At 37.7% G+C, this 19,332-nt stretch overlaps 1 protein-coding gene across 3 annotated transcripts; it reads right to left on the reverse strand.

The window, feature by feature from the left end:
• Positions 1–1,523: 1,523 nt before the first annotated feature.
• On the reverse strand, positions 1,524–18,958 carry nadsyn1 (NAD synthetase 1). 3 transcript variants are annotated; one of them, XM_058400928.1, is made up of 21 exons: positions 18,796–18,958; positions 18,575–18,635; positions 17,486–17,602; positions 17,349–17,402; positions 17,120–17,209; positions 15,182–15,233; positions 14,838–14,926; positions 13,904–14,021; positions 11,985–12,116; positions 10,240–10,311; positions 10,023–10,147; positions 9,489–9,537; positions 9,278–9,380; positions 8,542–8,710; positions 7,752–7,887; positions 5,476–5,582; positions 5,270–5,401; positions 4,526–4,595; positions 3,592–3,720; positions 1,955–2,131; positions 1,524–1,852 (listed from the first exon to the last, which is right to left on the reverse strand). In XM_058400928.1, the coding sequence occupies exons 1-21, from the start codon at positions 18,878–18,880 to the stop codon at positions 1,814–1,816; spliced, it is 2,106 nt and encodes a 701-aa protein (XP_058256911.1). In that variant the 5' UTR covers positions 18,881–18,958; the 3' UTR covers positions 1,524–1,813. The 3 variants fall into 3 exon arrangements, with proteins under 3 accessions (XP_058256911.1, XP_058256912.1, XP_058256914.1); XM_058400929.1 differs by lacking the exon at positions 18,575–18,635 and having other exon boundaries at positions 18,796–18,934; XM_058400931.1 differs by lacking the exon at positions 18,575–18,635 and having other exon boundaries at positions 17,338–17,402; positions 18,796–18,934.
• Positions 18,959–19,332: the final 374 nt, after the last annotated feature.

Below are 19,332 nucleotides of genomic sequence, written 5' to 3' on the forward strand. Positions count from 1 at the left end.
AACAAAGATGTCATTATTTCTTAAAGAACAAAATATGCTTTCTCCTTTCACGGGTACATTCAATGTTCCTGATATCACTAGCATTACAGCAGCTGTAAGCAATAATGCCAACGCCTGCCTCTAAGTTCATAAAAAAAAAAAAAATAAATAAAAATACAGCTTAACTCTGATCACGACCAACCCTGAAGACGTCCCCAAACTTGCATCTTGTCCCCGAGCTTTACCTCAGAGTATTACAAAGCACCGATACTGGAGCTTTCATCTGGAGATGTCTACTCATAGAAAAACATATCAACACAACTTGTGTAAGTAACTATAGAAATAACTTTTTGGAAATCCTACAAATATAAAACATTCTATTATTGGAAATTAATGGACTGGAGAATTCAAACCAAAATGTTGACTGCAAATGTGAAGAGTAGCAGTTCATCAGTACAGGCTCCTTCAGCAAGTTGGGACAGATGAGCAAGCTATATAAGCGAATGTTAGCTAGGGAAACGTTTCAGTATTCATGTATGAAAGATTTCTTTTTGTTTAAAACGCAAACATTAATATATTTAACATTGTCTATTTTCAACAGATTCAGATACCTGTGACCAACAGAGTAATTGCACCACATCTTACGCATTTTATGAATATAGCAGAAATTTGTTTCTGCACTGGTCAGTACAACGACGATGCAGAGAGAAACGTGGGTGTACACATTATATACGCGTTATATCAGTATAATCATATGGCATGCGTAGTATCATTTTAATGCAGTGATTTCAAAGCATTCAGGAAAGGGCATTTGTGAGACCACAAAACAGAATAAAAGGGGTGACACGCTCTTACACACACAGACACAAGGGTAATTTCTTATCTCAACCCCAGATGAGACCCTTTTGATCATTCAGTGCTTTGGTCATTGTTCTCTTTAACTCCTTATCTCACGCTTCTGTGTTGTTCTGTAAGAACACAGTTCCTCCAGGAGAAGTCACCTGTGGTCACCTATTGTACTGTTTTTAATCTCATCCGGTCTTAAGACAGAACAGGCCTGGTTAGCATTTGAATACCTAATCAATAACAAAGTAGGCTTATCAGTGTAAAAAAAAAAGGACTTATGGGTTAAAAAATAACTTCAAATATCTAATTATTACTAACTGTACTATTATTATACTATAATGAAATGCAATTAAAGCAAACTTGGGTGTGACAAATGCACTATATAAATTATATGTATATTTATTATTATTATTATTATTATCTCCATAGTTCTGGAAGAATCTTTGATCAGATCTCATGGGAAAATCTACTGTCTTATCTTTCAGCATTTAACCTATTGCATGTTTAGCCTATCCTGCACACGTTTCTGTCCGAAGTGCTGAGTCGTGTTTAGATGAACTTCAACCGATTATAACGCCTATCGTTTGCATGTATAAGATACACCACTGAACTGAGAGTAACGTTTTCCTACAGTACAGCAGTTAGAGATGAATAAAAGAGCTTTTCTCATGAAAAGCTTTATTATATACAGAAAGCATTACATTTGAACTGAACATTTATTGTTTGGAATCAGTTTCTCTTTATTGTTGTCAAGTAATAAGTCATAAAAATGCAGCATCCTTTGGACTGTAGAATTTCCTGTAACTGAATAGTTACAAAGCATTTATTTCCTTTTTGTTAAAAACATATCCAATAAATGAAGGTAATGGTACAGTAATATGTATGTACTCAAGTCCCTATGCACTACTGTTACAGCAGCAGGTACTACATGGCACATTTAACAGGCTATTATCTGACATTTAACCAGAACCTTTAGAACATATGGACCTTATATGAATTCTGCATATCCAGCCTCCATTAAGGAAATCTGTAAAAGAGAAAATGTGGCTTAGAATAGCAACATATTCCAATCTGTACACCGGACAGAAACAAAACAGTAAAAGGAAGCAAAAACGCTTGGAAGACAAACCTCCTGGTCAATGCAGCGGAACTGCCAAGACCACCGTGTGTTGTAGAGGAAGGGACGGAGGTCGAAGCGGTTGTCATCCGGGCCGTAGCTCTCGGCGTGGTACGACGGCGTCACTGTAGTCATCTTGTGCCTGTTGACTGAGTACATCCTAAAGAAATGCTTCACTTTTGCAGCCACCTAATAAGCCAGAGATGGAAGATAAGAACAGACTCATCGCTAGCAACAATATCCAATATAACCGTCATACATTTTTTTAATCCTAATTGTAACCGGAAGGTGTCTGGACGATCATTAGCTAAGTCAGTTAACACAGCTAGTGTTGGCTAACATTTATTACAGATATAGGAGTAAGATTATTTTGTGTAGATCATATTATCATCTGCTAATTTTAAGCATCAGTGTGTAGGATTTTTTTTTTTAAAAATTAGGAGAAGGCCTTGTTGTATTCCTAGTTGAAGTTGTCGGAGAAATATTGAACACATTACATCATGCTAGTTCAGATTCATTAACATTAACAAGCATGAGCAGTATTTAGCATTAACCAGCTAGATCATTAACCTGTTACTTCTGTCTCACGATTTTGCAGAACAAGCACAGAGTGGTATGGGCAAATAGGTCAGTGATTTAATAGGTCAGTGCAGGACGAAAAAAAAAAAACAATGCTGTGGGATAACAGAAAACAAAACAAAACAAAACAGAGCTTGTGGGTGACAAACACTGGTGTCTGATATACAGTACAATAATTTTTTATTCTTATATTGTATCATGTAAGGGCATCACGGTGGCTTAGTGGTTAGCAACGTTGCCTCACAGCAAGAAGGTCCCGGGTTCGAACAGGCAGGGGCCTTTCTGTGTGGAGTTTGCATGTTCTCCCCGTGCCTACGTGGGTTTACTCCAGGTACTCTGGTTTCCTTCCACAGTCCAACAAAATGTACATTAGGTTGATTGGTAATTCTAAATTGCCCATAGGTGTGAGTGTGTGTGGTTGTCTGTCTGTGTGATGGACTGGTGACCTGTCCAGGGTGTACCCCTGCCTTTCGCCCAAGGATTGTGCTAGGATAGACTCCCCGTGACCCTAATTGGGAATAAAGCGGGTATAGAAAATGGATGGATTTATCATGCAGTGTTTGTGGATATAGTGTCCAACCAAATTCCAAGTTCCTCAATGCGAAATTAGCTAAAAGGCCTACTAGCAGTTTCCATGTTAATTGTCTTCTTCTTCTTTCTTCTTAATTGTCTAATCCTGAATAATTAACCCAAAACCATGATGACATCTGAGCTCATAAGTATCACTTCCCAAACCAGGAGTCTCTCTTTCAGATAGAGAAAGCTGTGACTTTTGGTGTGTATTCAGCTATTTCACTCAACACCAATTTATATCTGAATAAACCAGCCACCCAGGGGGAGTTTGTTACGTTGAAATACATCGTTGAGATAAATTGGTTGCTTTTGTAATCAGATCATATTTATGAGCTATACAATATATTATAGAGTTAGCTTTTCCTCAAAATCCTCACAAATGGATTAAAAGTATTATTCGACTGTGTTAAATCATGTATGATTTATGAAATGAGCCTGACTGTTTCAGTGTGAAGAAGTCATGCTTCCATACTGACTGTGTAGAGGACAAAGCTGACCTGTGAGGGAGAACAGCTTTCTCTCCACGAGTGGATCAGCTTGCAGAACATGCTGTACGGGCCGCACTTTGAGATCTTCCTAAGCTTGCCGATCACCGACAGCTCAGAGTAGGTCATCCCCATATCAGCCTGAGAGAGACAGAGTCAGAGATTGCGCGATAACATTAGCTCACCAAAACCACACACAGGTAGAAGAAAAAAAAACAGGTAGTGATACAGTGATGTGGGAAAGATGAGAAAGACAAGGAGTTTATAAATGGAGATGTCATCTGTAGTTATAAGCATGACCTAACAGTGATTTTTGTTCAATCTTTGCCTTGAAAAATGACCTGCCTGATTTCTAGAATCCAAACAAATATCCATATAAAAGCGATGTATGTGTAATATAAGCACAATATATTACACACAATAAAACATATTTATTGTTTTAATTGACTAGAGAATCTACTAAAGTAACAAAACCATTCTTTAATTATTAAAAACCACTGTTGCAAAATTATTGGCACCTTAAAATGTTATTGAAATGTAATTCAAATGCCATATTTAATAACAAATTGTAAAAATGTTCTATTTTGCCCTCAGTCTCCGGGAATATTATTAAATATTAATATATTATATAAAATATATATAAAATTTTGTCTTCTTTACAGTAGGGGAGATGATTTTTTTCAGTGTTTTGACCTGCACAAGTCATGCAATTAAATAAAAAATTATACTCAGTCAATAGTATTTAAAACTGTAGTAATATATTGCAGACTTCTAAATTATTACTTCTAAAATTAAACTATGCATCGCCAGGTTTAAAGCAGCACTCATGATTCATTTTCATTCACTGAAAGTTGCCAATAATTCTAGAGCTCACTGGATGTCTCCCAGGCTTTTATAATTGTGTGTAGCGCCTGTCCTTGTCTCTGTCAGAGAGACTAATCCGTACCTCGTCGGTCTGAGACACCCGGCCGTGCGTCAAGGGTTCGAGCTCTGCAGTGGGAGGAGCAGCCACGATGCTACAGGACAGAGGAACAGGATAAACCTGAGTGACTGAGGACTCAAAGAGAGGACTCTTAGAAACAAACTCCCAGATGATCTAGTCAGGAAATGTTCCCATGTCTGCATATTTGTGCTCGAACACACCTTGTTCAACTGGTTTTAGCCAAAATAATCACAAAAATGTGCTAAACTAGATTTAGTTTGCACTTCCTGGTATTTAATACACACTGTCGATATAGTAGCTTAACTCTTTTTAGTGTTCATTTTTTTTGTACAGTGCTTTGCCCCCCATGACCCCACCCAGAGTTCTTCTAATTCAGGATATTGGTCAGACTAAAGGGTTTCAAAACATTCATGCAGAAATGTATTTGGACCCAGTTCTTATGTCAACTTGGTTAACGAATGATTGATGGAGTAACTATGCATTGTAATGTTTTCTTTTTTTTGTGTACAGTGCTGTGAAAAAGTATTTACCCCTCCCTGAGTTCCTCTATTTCAGCATATGTCACATTAAATGATTTCAAAACCTTCCTATAAATTCATTTCAAAATCTTCCTACTAACCAAAAATGTCTCTCAGAATCAGTTGGTGCTTTGATAACGTTTTTGCTTCAATCAATATAAAACTGAATTGTATCATTTTTTATATGGACGTGTTGCATAATAAAATTATGCTTCGGACGTTCACACACCTCTTAAGAGCCGAGAGCCGAAAATGCTCGGCGCAGTAAAGCAGGAAGCTCTTCAGATCCATCTTACTAATACCACCGATGGGGTTTATGTCGGCACTGGAGCAGTCGTATTTAGTGAAGTAGCCAGTCAAACTATGAGAACGGAGAATATTTCATGAAGCCATGACTCGTTGTTTATGAAAATGTGCGGCTGAAACGAGACAAACCTCTCATCCACGTTGGCAGAGCCGAGCACCAGCAGACCGCCAGGTTTCCCCTGAGCCCACAGATACAGCTGGGCAAAGAGATAGGCCAAAATCATCCTGACACGAGCCTGGAAGATCAAAAATACAAACGTACATACTCAGATATGAGGAAAGAATAAAAAGGATGGAGTGTTCGATGCCAACATTACCATTTATATTATTAGTTGATTATTTTCCAATAACTGCATCTGTGCTTTATTCCTTTTATACCAAAACAATTTGCCAATGATAATTTTTTTCTTTTACGAAATAATAACTCATGCGATTCTATCTAACTGGTTTACAGTTTCCTTTAATGTTAGTAAGTCAGTTCATGTCATCACTTCCGTTATATGAAGCTATAAACTGCCGTTCCCTCATCAGACACGGTTTTCATTTTGTTGAAGTTAACAAGACAAAAAAAGAACTAAAGATCCTAAAGAACTTCCTGTGGTGGAAAAATGAAAGGAACAGCTTTATCTCGGATTGTTTCTGCTGATTCGAGCATTCTAGCAAAGTTCTGACATAAGCGATTATACAATAACAACAACAACTTTTTTTTATTTTTTTTTATTATATCACCGTATTAGTTATTGGAAAATTATTAATATAGTAATATTTTACTTCTTTTGTATTATTTATTTTCTTTATGTCTATTATTTTCTTATTTTTTATGTAGTTTTTCCAAGTCATTTATGTGTTTAAGAAAAATAGTGGATCACCTATGCAAGAAAGCATATTGGAAATATACATTTTGGAACTGGAATTGTTTATATGTAGAGATTTTTAAAATTATTTATTATGTTATTTATAATTAATATATGTATTATTATTTATTATATTTACAATATGTGATTTTTGTTTGAAAGCATATATATATATTAATAATATATTCTATTTATATTTCTATTTATATTCTATTTAATAATATATATTTTCTATGTAATCATTTATTATTATTATTATTATTATTATTATTATATATGTATTTTTTAAAGCGTAGTATTTTGTTACTGATATCGTCTGATACTCAAGGTTTCAGTAGCAGTATCAGAAAATAAAAAATGGCATCATTCACATCTCTAGCTGTTACTATAGAAACAATCACCTAGAGTGAGTGCATTGATATACTAGTCACTGTTGAGTTACTTTTTCAGAATAATAAATAATATATTTCTTACGAGTCAACAGTGTTGTGCTTCAAGTTTATCATCAAGCTTTAATATTATCATCATCACTGGAGTCATTCAGCGATGATTAACATTATTATTAACAAGTTATTAATATTATCATCATCACTGGAGTCATTCAGCGATGATTAACATTATTATTAACAAGTTATTAATATTATCATCATCACTGGAGTCATTCAGCGATGATTATCATTCCAACACATACACACACAGTCTTGTAGGTTCATTAGAAAGCAAAGGGAAGGAAGCAGACAGGCGGCACACGGGCATGTATACTGTTGCACGAAATGCGCTTCGTTTTCACAAATGAAGGAACTTGGCTGAACGACTGAGATGAACAGTGTCAAACGGTCCAGTGTGACCGTGAAGACTGTGGTGAGACTGCAAGTGGTGTTACACTGTAAGCAAACTCCTTAAGCAGAAACAAGCAGTCAGCACAGTTTACCCGGGCTATTCTAATGGGTTATAGTTTAAAACAGGCATACCAGTACAAAAACAATGTGATTCAGCTTTAATGAAGAAGAACAGAAACTTTTTGAAAGCTAAATATATAATAAAGCTAATGAACAGACAAAAAGAGGAACAGTTAGGCAAGGAGCCAGAGCGCAGGGTCAGCTGTGATACAGCGCCCCTGGAGCAGTAAGGATTAAGGGCCCAACAGTGGAAGCTTGGAGGCTTGAACCCTGACCTTCTCATCAAAAACCCATAACCGCCTGAGCCACCACTGCACCATAATATTTGTGTTTAATATTAACCAGTAAGGAGCCACAATTTTATAAGGTGACATTTTTGTCTTTATTATCAATGTTTTGTATCTTTTGTCGCTCTAAACTCTACTGAACATGTAAGTGAGAGCTGAACTGAAGCCAGCAGTTTAGTCTTACCTAATCCAAGTTTCTTTTTCTAGTGGCGTTTTTTAGCAATGCCTTGTCCACTTCCCCTCAATAATTTCCCCTGATAGGCATCGTAACGTTTGTGGGTAACATTTTGCAAAGCCGCAGGCATCACAGGAATCCCCTGAATTCTAGCAAATGCTATACTTAAAAGAAAATGAATAAATCTCACCTGTACATTCTGCAGAGCCAGGTTCTCTCTACTGCTGCCTCCGTTTGCACGAAAATTAGGCCACTTTCCCATCACCATAGAGAAGATTCCCAGCATGCCTTTCACTGCCATGTCAATATTGATGTTGAGATGATTACTATAACAAAGAAATAAATAGTTTTATCATATTTAAAAGTTTCACAGCAATCGTGATGCCTGGTCTTATGTTTCTAGAGACTGTAGAAATCATGATGTAACGATGGAGTGTTACGGTAAACGGTTACAATGAACTTCATAGGACATTTTTCATTCTTTAATTGTTCTATTCTGGTCAAAATGGCCTGGTAGTAGAAGAAAATAAAAATATGTTTTCCAGCTTGAAACATTTCTGCTTGGTGCATTCGCAAGTGAAAAATAATGGGGGGGGGCATGATTACAGTCAGTTCTAGAAATTTCAGCACCCTTCATGAGCATGCTGAAACCTTTCAAAATCTCTAGAAAATAATTCTATTGTGCTGTCATGATTTATTTATTTTTTCATTTTAAATCATATTAATAAAATCGAATCGTATCATTTTAGATTGATGGTTCAATACTGAATCATTGCCCTGTGATACCCTATGAGGTTTAAAGTCCTAACATGTATTCATGACACAACAGGGCATTTTGTTATGGTTTATGGTATATTTGTGTTAACTATTCTGTTTCGTTTTCTTCAATGTATGGTCAATAACCTCCAGGCAGAAGCAACCAGTTTGTGGACTAGAAACATCATGGAGAGGAAGGGATCTACATTTTATAATCGTCTGACCTGCCGATTTGAGTAGCCAGGTCTTTCGCTCGGTTGTGGGTGTCCTCTGAGGAATTTTCACTGCCCATATAGCAGGTGGTGAAGAGGCGTCCACACAGCTCCCTTGGATCTTCGGGCCTGTACGAGCCATCGCTCACTATGCGCTGAACATCCGCCAAAACACTATCATCTGGAAGAACAGTGCCACTAAGACTACATGCAGCTGAGACGGCGAATTCTACTCCATCAGTGGTTTGAGTAATAAAAGCTTTACGAATTAAATATTTCTCTTTAGGGAGGAAAGCGTGTCTATGAGTGTGAAACCTGTTAAATTGTAATGCATTAAATAGTTTGGAAATGGAGTGCGAAAGTTTGCGTACCATCAAGATACAATGGTAAATTCTGACTAATCAATGCCCAGGTTGCTTGAGATGAACTAGCTGTGCTAAACTGCCTGAAGGTGTGAAAGCATGTGTGATGGATTGGTGTTCTTGCCTCAAGCTCAGTGTTCTGGGGAAAAGCTTCAGATACTCCTGACTAGGATAAAGTGTATACTGAAGAATGAATGAATAAACTTCACCTAAAATGGCATACAAGGCCATGACTTGACCTGCAGTGCAACTGCAACACGTAAATACTCAAAACTAGATTATTAAAGACTTCAAGCCTAAAAGGCTTTTAACAAACAATGGAAAGACTCCTATTCCATTACAAAATGTTGTGTGTGTAAAACGAATGGCATGTGTGTGAGACTTACTGCCATCTTTGACTGCCTGACAGACGAGAACGCACATGGAGTAGACGACGCAGGCTGAAGAGGCGCTATCAACTCCACCACTCAGAGGAAGCAGGAAGCCAGCCTGAAACCACAGAGAGAAAAAGACTTGATAAATGAAAGACCTTTTGCTGAGGCATGTGCGCACACACACACACACACACCCCATGAGCAAACAACAAAAGATTCTCACCTGACCACTCCTCCTTAAATAGTCCCATAGCCAGCATGCAGGACCAAGACTGAGGGGGAAAATAAATAAAATGAAAACATAAGAATTCCACATTTTTAACTCTACAATAATTTGTGATTACAAAGTAAAGCATTTGGGGCGGTTTACATAAATTCTGCAACAAGACGTCCGTTATCAAAACATGAGAAATCATGAGAAGATCTCAAAAGGCTTGAGGCTTTCTAAAGCAAAGGATAGGTGAAGAAGTTACTACGAGACATTTTGTACATTCAGAAAATGAGACACAAACATTTCATATCGTATCACTGAAATTTGATTGTTTTGGCCATTCGGGTCATTTCTGATTATTGAGGAGCATCTGTGAAATTAAATGACACTCAACGATGGGTATGACCAAGGGGTGCGCAAACTTTTGCACTCCATTGTATGAGCAAGGAAGGGAAAAGAGATCATTTATGGCTGATGTTACACATATTAAAGGAAAAATCTGGATAAATATTGTGCTGGAATCGTGTTTCCGTAACTCTGACGCACCTGATCTCCTCCTCAGGAGTGTGAAAGGTCCAGTCGATGGCCTGGTGAGTGGGTAAGAAGGTGTCTTTGCAGTCGGACAGTGAAAACCCGACTTTGATCCTTTGGTATGGTTTGTGTTCGTACTCCTGCAGGAGGGAAAAAAAGAAACACAGCAGTGTCAATAACAAATACTTGGTAGTGAAGCATGAACTTTTCAACATCTTCATCAGCACCTTACCATGTGCGGGTGACATCTCTCTCCTCTATAGCTGCGTACGTCCTCCAGGTCAAGAGTGGCCGTGAGAACTTCCTGTAACGAGTAAACAGATATGAAGAAAACACCTAGCCTTTAACATTGGCGCTTACACACAATATATACCTTAATAGTCTTACTTCTGATAACGAACCCAGTTTCACAAACACTGAAAAGTGCAATTTCTAATATTTAGTGCCCTCTGTTGCCAGGTTTGAGAACTACAATAAAAAATGGAGACGAAATCAGAACATCATTTAACTGAGCCGAAAAGCTGAGCGTAGGTTCGTCCGGGGGGGTGGAGCCAATGGAAGCACTATAATCTGATTGGTCAGAAGGTGTTGCATAAAGATGTAGATGAAGATGTTGTTGCTGACAGCAAATTCAAAATGCACTCATTCGAATACACTTATATTGCCAAAGGTTTTGGGACACCCCTCCAGATCATTGAATTCAGGAGTTGTTTTTCAGGGGTTGGACTCGGCCCCTTAGTTCCAGTGAAAGGAACTCTTAATGCTTCAGCATACCAAGACATTTTGGACAATTCCATGCTCCCAACTTTATGGGAACAGTTTGGGGATGACCCCTTCCTGTTCCATGTCCCATAAAGACATGGATGAGCGAGTTTGGTGTGGAGGAACTAGAACCCTTGTGGAAAGCCTTCCCAGAAGAGTTGAAGCTGCAAAGGGCACGCCATTTCCATATTACATTCATGTGCATGTAAAGGCAGACTATTATTATATTAGAAATGAATTGCTTTCAGGGTAAATAATGAGTAACATCACATCACCTGGACATTGATTATTGATTACAGCAATTGCACTCGGATTCGCAAACCAGTGTGCCCAGTGTGAAAATCTCCTTTAGAAACCATGAAGGTGCAGTTAATACTAACAGTTTTACTACAATAGCTGTGGTTGCTATGATAGCTTTAGGATTGCAATGACCACAAATGTCTCCATCAGTGAACAGTTCAACAAATTAAATGTAATAAAATAGACTTAGAACTATTCTGAATTTCCTGGTTACACAACTGCACTTTCTGAGCATATAGTACACAGTGATAGAAGGGAAATGGTTGATAATCACACTTATTCCGTCACTCAGATTCAATTACAATTCAATTCAATTCAATTAATTTGTATAGCGCTTTTAACAATAGACATTGTCTCAAAGCAGCTTTATAGAAGTATAGAAACAAAGAAAAAAAATCGAAAGTTTAATCCATAACATTTATCCCTAATGAGCAAGCCTGAGATGACAGTGGCAAGGAAAAACTCCCTGTGATCATATGAGGAAGAAACCTTGAGAGGAACCAGGCTCAGAAGGGAACCTCATCCTCATTTGGGTGACACTGGACAGGAAATAATGTAACTGTTGATAACGTCCTTTCTACAACAGCAACCAAGAGTTCTTGAGGAACTAATAGGTCAGAGTTCATAGACTTAGCACTAGGTCCTTGATGAAGATGAAAATGGCTTCCCTTTTGAGTTATTTAAAGAGTAAGTTTTCCAACAAATTTATCATTATAAAATTTCTGTATGAAGCGACTTTGTGACAATGTCCGTCGTTAACAGTGATCTAGAAATTGAACTGAACCCAGAAACATGAGTTCTTCCTCAAACTCACTTAAAATAGAACATTAAAATATACAGTGACTTTTTATCTTCTAATAAGTATTTCATTAGCAGATTAACACTGCAAGAAGGTCCTGAGGCAGAGACACTCACCACATCGTCAAGAGAGAACTGTGTCCCCTGAGCGACGATGTCTCCGTTGATGCCGATCATAGCGCAGCCATCGTAGTACAGGCGATCTCCGTCACAGCCTTTCTGATTAGCGAACAGATAGATGCCTCCACTCTGTAAACAAACATGATCAACAATAAAGTACAAGCTGAGGAATGTGTTTTTAAAATCATATAAATGACACTTATACCGCAAATCTTAAATCTGATTGGTTGGAACGTTTATTCTATCGGCAGTTCTGATAGTAGTTTCGGCTGTAGTTCAACAGCTCATTCACAGGGCCCTGTATCATACACCGACCAGGCATAACATTATGACCACCTGCCTAATATTGTGTTAGTCCCCCGTGTATTCTAACACCTCTCTATCAGAACCAGCATTAACTTCTTATGCAATTTGAGCAACAGTAGCTCGTCTGTTGGATTGAAAGCCTTCGCTCCCCACGTGCATCGATGAGCCTTGGCCGCCCATGACCCTATCGCCGGTTCACTACTGTTCCTTCCTTGGACCACTTTTGATAGATACTGACCACTGCAGACCGGGAACACCCCACAAGAGCTGCAGTTTTGGAGATGCTCTGATCCAGTCGTCTAGCCATCACAATTTGGCCCTTCGTCAAACTCGCTCAAATCCTTACGCTTGTCCATTTGTCCTGCTTCTAACACATCAACTTTGAGGACGAAATGTTCACCTGCTGTCTAATATATCCCACCCACTAACAGTGAGGAGATAATCAGTGTTATTCACTTCACCTCTCACTGCTCATAATGTTATGCCTGATCGGTGTTTAATCAAACTGAATTAAGTAAGTTTAAAAATAGTAAATTCTGTAAGGAGACGGTATTTAATATGCTACATTAATGGAATGAGTCTCCAGTGTCAGGGAGTTTTCCTCCATAGGGATTTAGATATAGGCATTTACATAGAGTTAGTGCTGTTTTTTCCTCTTATCAAGAGACATAAAGAAAGGGTTTAAGAAAACAGCTGTTTATAGCTGCTATATGTAAGTAATAACAGGAAATAACCCGTCTCTCAGACAATAAACAGAACTATAAAGTCGAACATTATGCAAATATGGAGCCACTCGGTGCAGCGACTACCAATGGGAGTGAAGACAGCAGAGCGCACTTGATCCATGACAAAGATCACACACTGCTTCTCCTTCATCTCATATGATGCAGATAGACACTGCTGAATTTTATATACAAACACCAAATCACTGATCTGGTATGCTAGTTGCTCCACCCATATTGTAACGTTATTACTATGGCAACCGGTAGCTGGAACAAATACTGACGACTTCATGGTACAGCGACTGGAGATAAACTTTCTTGCAGAGAAGAGATCGCTCTACGTGTGAATGTAACTTAAATGGAATAAACACTTCCTCTACTGTTGTTCTTTCGGCTCCTCCCTGTTCGGGGTCACCACAACAGATCATTTGTTCCAAATGTTTTGATTTGGCTCAGGTTTTACACCAGATGCCCTTCCTGACACAAGGAAGGCACTTCCTCTACTACCAGGAGGCACTTCCAGGGGGAATTCACCCTGGACCCTCAGGAGGCACTTTCTCCACTACTGTGCTGTAATAGTCAAGTTACCATGATACATGTTGGGGTGAATTTCCAGAGTGGTTTATTCTTTAGTTACTTGATAGAACTGGAAATATTTATTATTAATGGCAGTCTGAACAGTCCACATTAATAAAAGTGAATTTTAAAGGTCATATTTTGGCTAATAGCTTCATTACTAGCATTTTGTGAGATGATTTCCTGTTGATAATAACAGTTAATAGCCTGTGAAAGAACTGTGTCTATTTTGGTCTCAGGGCAACTGTCGTTCTCTGTCCTGTGACAGGAGGTATGAGTGTGTGTGTGTGTGTGTGTGTGTTTGTAACTGACCTTTGTGGTTGCTGACTTGACCAGGTTCACCCTCTGGTCAGCTTTGCGGAGCTCATGATAGCTGGCAGAAGAGTTCGTAAAGATCTCTATGCCATCTAATCCCATGTCCACATGAGGACTGAGGGAACACTCGCACAAATTAGTGTCATAAATCGCACGTTTGGAACAAATCGCTTGTGTGAGTTTTGTCTGGCATGCAATATAACAAAGATACAATAAGACAGTGACGAAATACTATACTCAGAAATTACGCTGACCTATTAGTCGCTTGGGAGCTCTTGGTTCAATTGACCATAACCAGTTATTTACAAGATGTACGTTAATAGCATACCATTGGCAATATCACATTCAATATGGTCTTAAGTCAACATATATATATATACATTTATATACTGCATATATTTATATACTGCATATATTTCATTTATATTGCATTTATATTTATTTCTCTTGTGTATTCTGAAGGAGTCTCTGGCAAAAGAATTTCCTTCTGGATTAATAATTCTATCTTGTCTTATCTATTATAATTACAGACTAGACAAATAATAAACACATTTAAAAAAAATTAATAATAATAATAATGGTCAATAAATATTACTTCACAATTAAGGATGCTTCCTAATAATTAATATTAGTAGTAGTAGTAATAATAATAATAATAATAACAATGGATTAAATAATGGTTTGATTACATCATTAAAGTAACTGAATGATCATCGAAATTAATAAAAATAAATCCCATAAATAAATATTAAATGGAATTGCTAGCACTCTTGAATGTTATACCGTCACTGATGTAAACATTTCCGGATTAATGTGTATGGAAAACGTAAAGCTTTTGTTGCATATTTTTCTAAATTTGTCCAAAAACTCTGAGCAGCAGCCGTGTCCAACATCTGTATCTGTAGCGCTGAGTGGATTTACAGTGCAGTACCTCCTGGGGTTCCACAGTTCAGCACAGATCTCACTGCCGATACACGTGTCCTTAGTGGAGAGGACTGCATCACCGAAAGGAACCGTCACCTAAACATAGGATTAGTGGAAAGAAATCAGATCATTTTAGTACAAAATGCGGTGCACTTCCTGATTCATCTCAAATCCACTGTTTCTAAAGGAAAAAACGAGTCAGTCTGGAATGTGAAATTAATCTAGAACTTTTTTTAACAAACACTGGTCCCATACGGGAAAGGAAAAAGATGTTGGTAAGGATTTGTTGCAACATAATTAGTTTCTTTGTTAAAACATGTCTGGGGTGGAGTAGAGTGTAGAGAGTTTTACCTGTCCTGTCACATCCTGGATCATTCTTGGCAAAAAGTACTCCTCAACACATCTGCCAAAAAATAAATAAAAAGTCATACTTCATGTAAACATCCACCCTTAATATATTAATCTTTAACATCTTTAATGTGATGTTTGAAAGCTTGATCTCTTTGGTTACTGCTTTCCTACAGCTGTAGTGGAATTAACCCTCACTTCAACCCTCACTATAACTGGAGCAGATCCTCCAGGATTTCACGAGTTTCATGGAAATTAACCAAAAAACGCAAGCAAACTCACGCGCATTCAGCCAAAGCCCTCTTCGATTCACGTGCTTTGAACATTTACACTTACATTAATGGCATTTGGCAGACCTTATACAGCTGAGCAATTTCTGGACCTCACACTTTCTAAGCAGTAGTCCAACACTTAAACTACTAAGCTACCACATCCTCATGAGTACAGCTCTGACAGAAAGTAATTACTGACATAGAAAGTAGTAACTCCTTCACTGGTAGGAGATTACAAGAAGAATACTATGCTTGCAATTCAAATAGTTTTTCCACGCATTTAAGGCTGCATCAATCACAAAGAAAAACGCCTGGAGCGACTGATAAATCAAGTTTAAGTTAAGTTAAGCTTGTTCCCCCTTTCTACCCTGTCATTCTCGAGAGGAGTATACAAAGTAAGCATTTCAGTGTACTAGTGCATATGACAATAAAGCTCTTGAATGTGCTGAAGAGAGCAATGCAGCAGCGCTTTAGTCCCTCAGACTGTCCAGAAGCCTATTCGCTCTGTTCAAACTGAGCTTCAGCTTCATGTGAATACGGCCATCATCACCGCCATGTTGTGTACGACATTTGAACAGATGCCTGCACTACTTTTAATTCTATTTTAATGCCACATACATATACACTACCAGTCAAAAGTTTGGACACACATTTTAATTCAGTGTTTTTTGTTTAGGGATTTATTTTCTACATTCTAGAACAATACTGGAGATTTCAAAACTAGGAAATAACACACATGGACTTCAGTAATCCATATGTAATGACGACAAAAAACAGTCAGTTGTTATTTTAAGACACGAAGGTCAGGTGTTCTGGAATAGTTCTTGCAAGAACAGTATGGTCAAGTGCATTTGCAAAACCCATCAAGCACCATGATGAAACTGGCTCACATGAAGACCATCCCAGTAAAGCAAGACCAAAACTTACCTTTGCTGCAGAGGAGAAGTTCATTTAGAGTGACCAGCCTCAGAAATCACCAATTAACAGCACCTCAGATTAGAGCCGTTATGAAGGCTTTACAGAGCATCAGTAGCAGACATATCTCAATATCAACTGTTCAGAGGACATTATTGTGTATTTTGGCCGCCTTCAGCATTGTTTTACAAAGTAAAAAGAAATAAACTTAAAAAACTTAAAATAAAAGACCATGGAATTAGAAGATCTTTTTTAGCATCGCTGGAAAATGGTGAGGAAGGATAGACTCTCATCCATCTCATCAAAATGTGACCATTGTCCTGTATGTTTGAGATCAATGAAAGCACTTACTCCTATTGAACATCATTATAACTGTGCCAGTAATAAATTGAAATGTCCCTCTGTGACAATGGAGCAGCAGTCAACCACTGGCACAGGAATTTGAATGAATGAATGAATGAATAAATGAATAAATAAATAAATGAATAAATGAATGAATGAATGAATGAATGAATAAATAAATAAATAAATAAATAAATAAATAAATAAATAAATAAATAAATAAATAAATAAATAAATAAAATAAAATAAAATAAAATAAAATAAAATAAAATAAAATAAAATAAAATAAAATAAAATAAAATGCAATTAAAACAATAAATTTGCACCTGAATTTTTCTGTAGAAGCATATTTCATATTTCAGGGTGCCATGTTCCTTTAATAAACTGTTGAGAATATTTGCTGTTCATGTACCTGGGTTTACTCCATGGAGAAAACCAGCGGAATTCCCGGTTGTTGCCATAATTTGCCAGCAGCATTTTCGGGCGGATTAATAAAATTTTCCTGTAACAAAAGCAAAAGCAAATTCCAGCTTCACTTGTTGCATGTATTGACTTGCAACCACATGATCAAGCTAAAACCATACCAAGCACTGAACAAATATGACTTATACTTATTTGATTTGTCAATACCAAAGACTGACTTGTTCAGGAAAAGAACTCTGCAGTTATAGCGAACGTTGTGATGCATAACAGGCCTGCGAGGATAAAAAATAAACACAACACAAAGATTAAATTAACTGAATGTTGGAACGGAATAAAGTAAGTGAATGACACTCACATGCCGACATCGCAGATAATATCCTGCGTCTTAGGTGACTCCAGCAGTGTCTTGAGGACTTGGAAGCAGTGAAGTAGTGTGTCAGATTCGTAGAAGTGGTCAGCGCATCCATAGCCACTGATTACAGGGGGAAAAAAAAGAATTTAGTTCCATTTCAATAGGGCTTCTCACTCTGCAATTTATTTAGGGATAGCATCATATACTAAACCCCAGGTAGAGGAACGTTTTCTACCTGTAATTTAGAAGCCACTCGAAATAGTTCCCCTGAGTTCTAGCACACCCACAGGTAATCAAAATCCTAGCTTATCTTGCGTCACGTTTCACACTGGTCACACTTTACCCAGGGTTAACAATTAATCCTGGATATTCTTAATCTGACACTCTGAACCAGTTGAAAAGTTTCCATCCCCTCGATTCTTAATACTGTGTCTTCTAACAACACACTGTGCAAGGAATCGAGGGGATAGAAACTTTTGAACCGGTTCTTTTGTGTAAATCCGTGTTAATTTTGTGAAAAAGCAAAGCCAGGTGCAGAACAAAATATAAAGAAATCTAACTTCAATTCATACGATCCATCTCATTTCTTTTATTACCATTTATTTATCTATTTATTAACATCGCCAGGGCGGTGTAACCTTACGACCTCCACTGTATTTCGAAGGTCTGCAAAACAAGTTACTTCCTGTGATCACTGACATCATAACAATTATTTAGAGTCTTTTTTCTCATTATTTTCCTTGGAGTTTGTCATGTTACAGAGAAACAGTAATGCAGATGTTTTGCCTGAAAATCTGCCGAAACATCTTCACCTCAGCCTCACTGGTACAAAGCTCTCGCTCTGGAGACTCCTTCTATAAACGCTATATTAAAGTCCCCCACCAGAAAACGTCACCATGTCAACACTTACACACATTTCACTCATTTATCAAGTGTCCACCATGCAAGCCAGCCTGAATGAGTTATTACTATAGAAACGACACCAGATTAGAGCTAGTGTGTGAACATGACATAGATATCCGTTATAGATAATTAATCTACACCTTCTGACCAATCAGAAGCGACAATACAAAGCAATAATGACGTCATTACCAGATTTCCAGTTCAGGTCCCAGTCTGTACTTGGCCCCTTTAGATTTGGCGATCTCAATACCTGTTTTAAAGAGCGGTGCAGAATAAAATAAACCAGATCCACCTTAATACCAGACACCATACCCTGAAATGCTTATTTTGCCCAGTGTTATAACGTTCATGCAATAATCGTCCACTACTCGTCCAGACAAACGCAAACGTTACAAATGATTAAAACTTACTTTTCAGTATTCTTTCTAGATTGCCATCAAAGTCTAAAGCCCATTGATTGAGGGAGCAAGTGGCTAGAGTAACTTTCCGCCCCATGATGTCAAAACAAACTGCCCAAACTCTACTAACTGCCCAAGCAGATCAGCGCGCGAGCCTTCCTGTTGCTCCACTTCCGGTTTGTAAACCCCGCCCAACCTCCCCATCCCCTCTCCGTCCAAGTTCTCCAATACATCAGCTCAGAAAAAGTCATTTCAGGAAAACGGACATAAACTTTTCTTTAAAGATAGATAGATAGATAGATAGATAGATAGATAGATAGATAGATAGATAGATAGATAGATAGATAGATAGATAGATAGATAGATAGATAGATGAAAAAATAAATAGATAGACAGACAGACAGACAGACAGACAGACGGATAGATAGATAGATAGATAGATAGATAGATAGATAGATAGACAGACAGACAGACAGACAGACAGACAGACAGACAGATAGATAGATAGATAGATAGATAGATTGATTGATTGATTGATTGATTGATTGA

This window comes from Hemibagrus wyckioides, linkage group LG10, assembly GCF_019097595.1.
Source record: "Hemibagrus wyckioides isolate EC202008001 linkage group LG10, SWU_Hwy_1.0, whole genome shotgun sequence".
NCBI lineage: Eukaryota > Metazoa > Chordata > Actinopteri > Siluriformes > Bagridae > Hemibagrus > Hemibagrus wyckioides.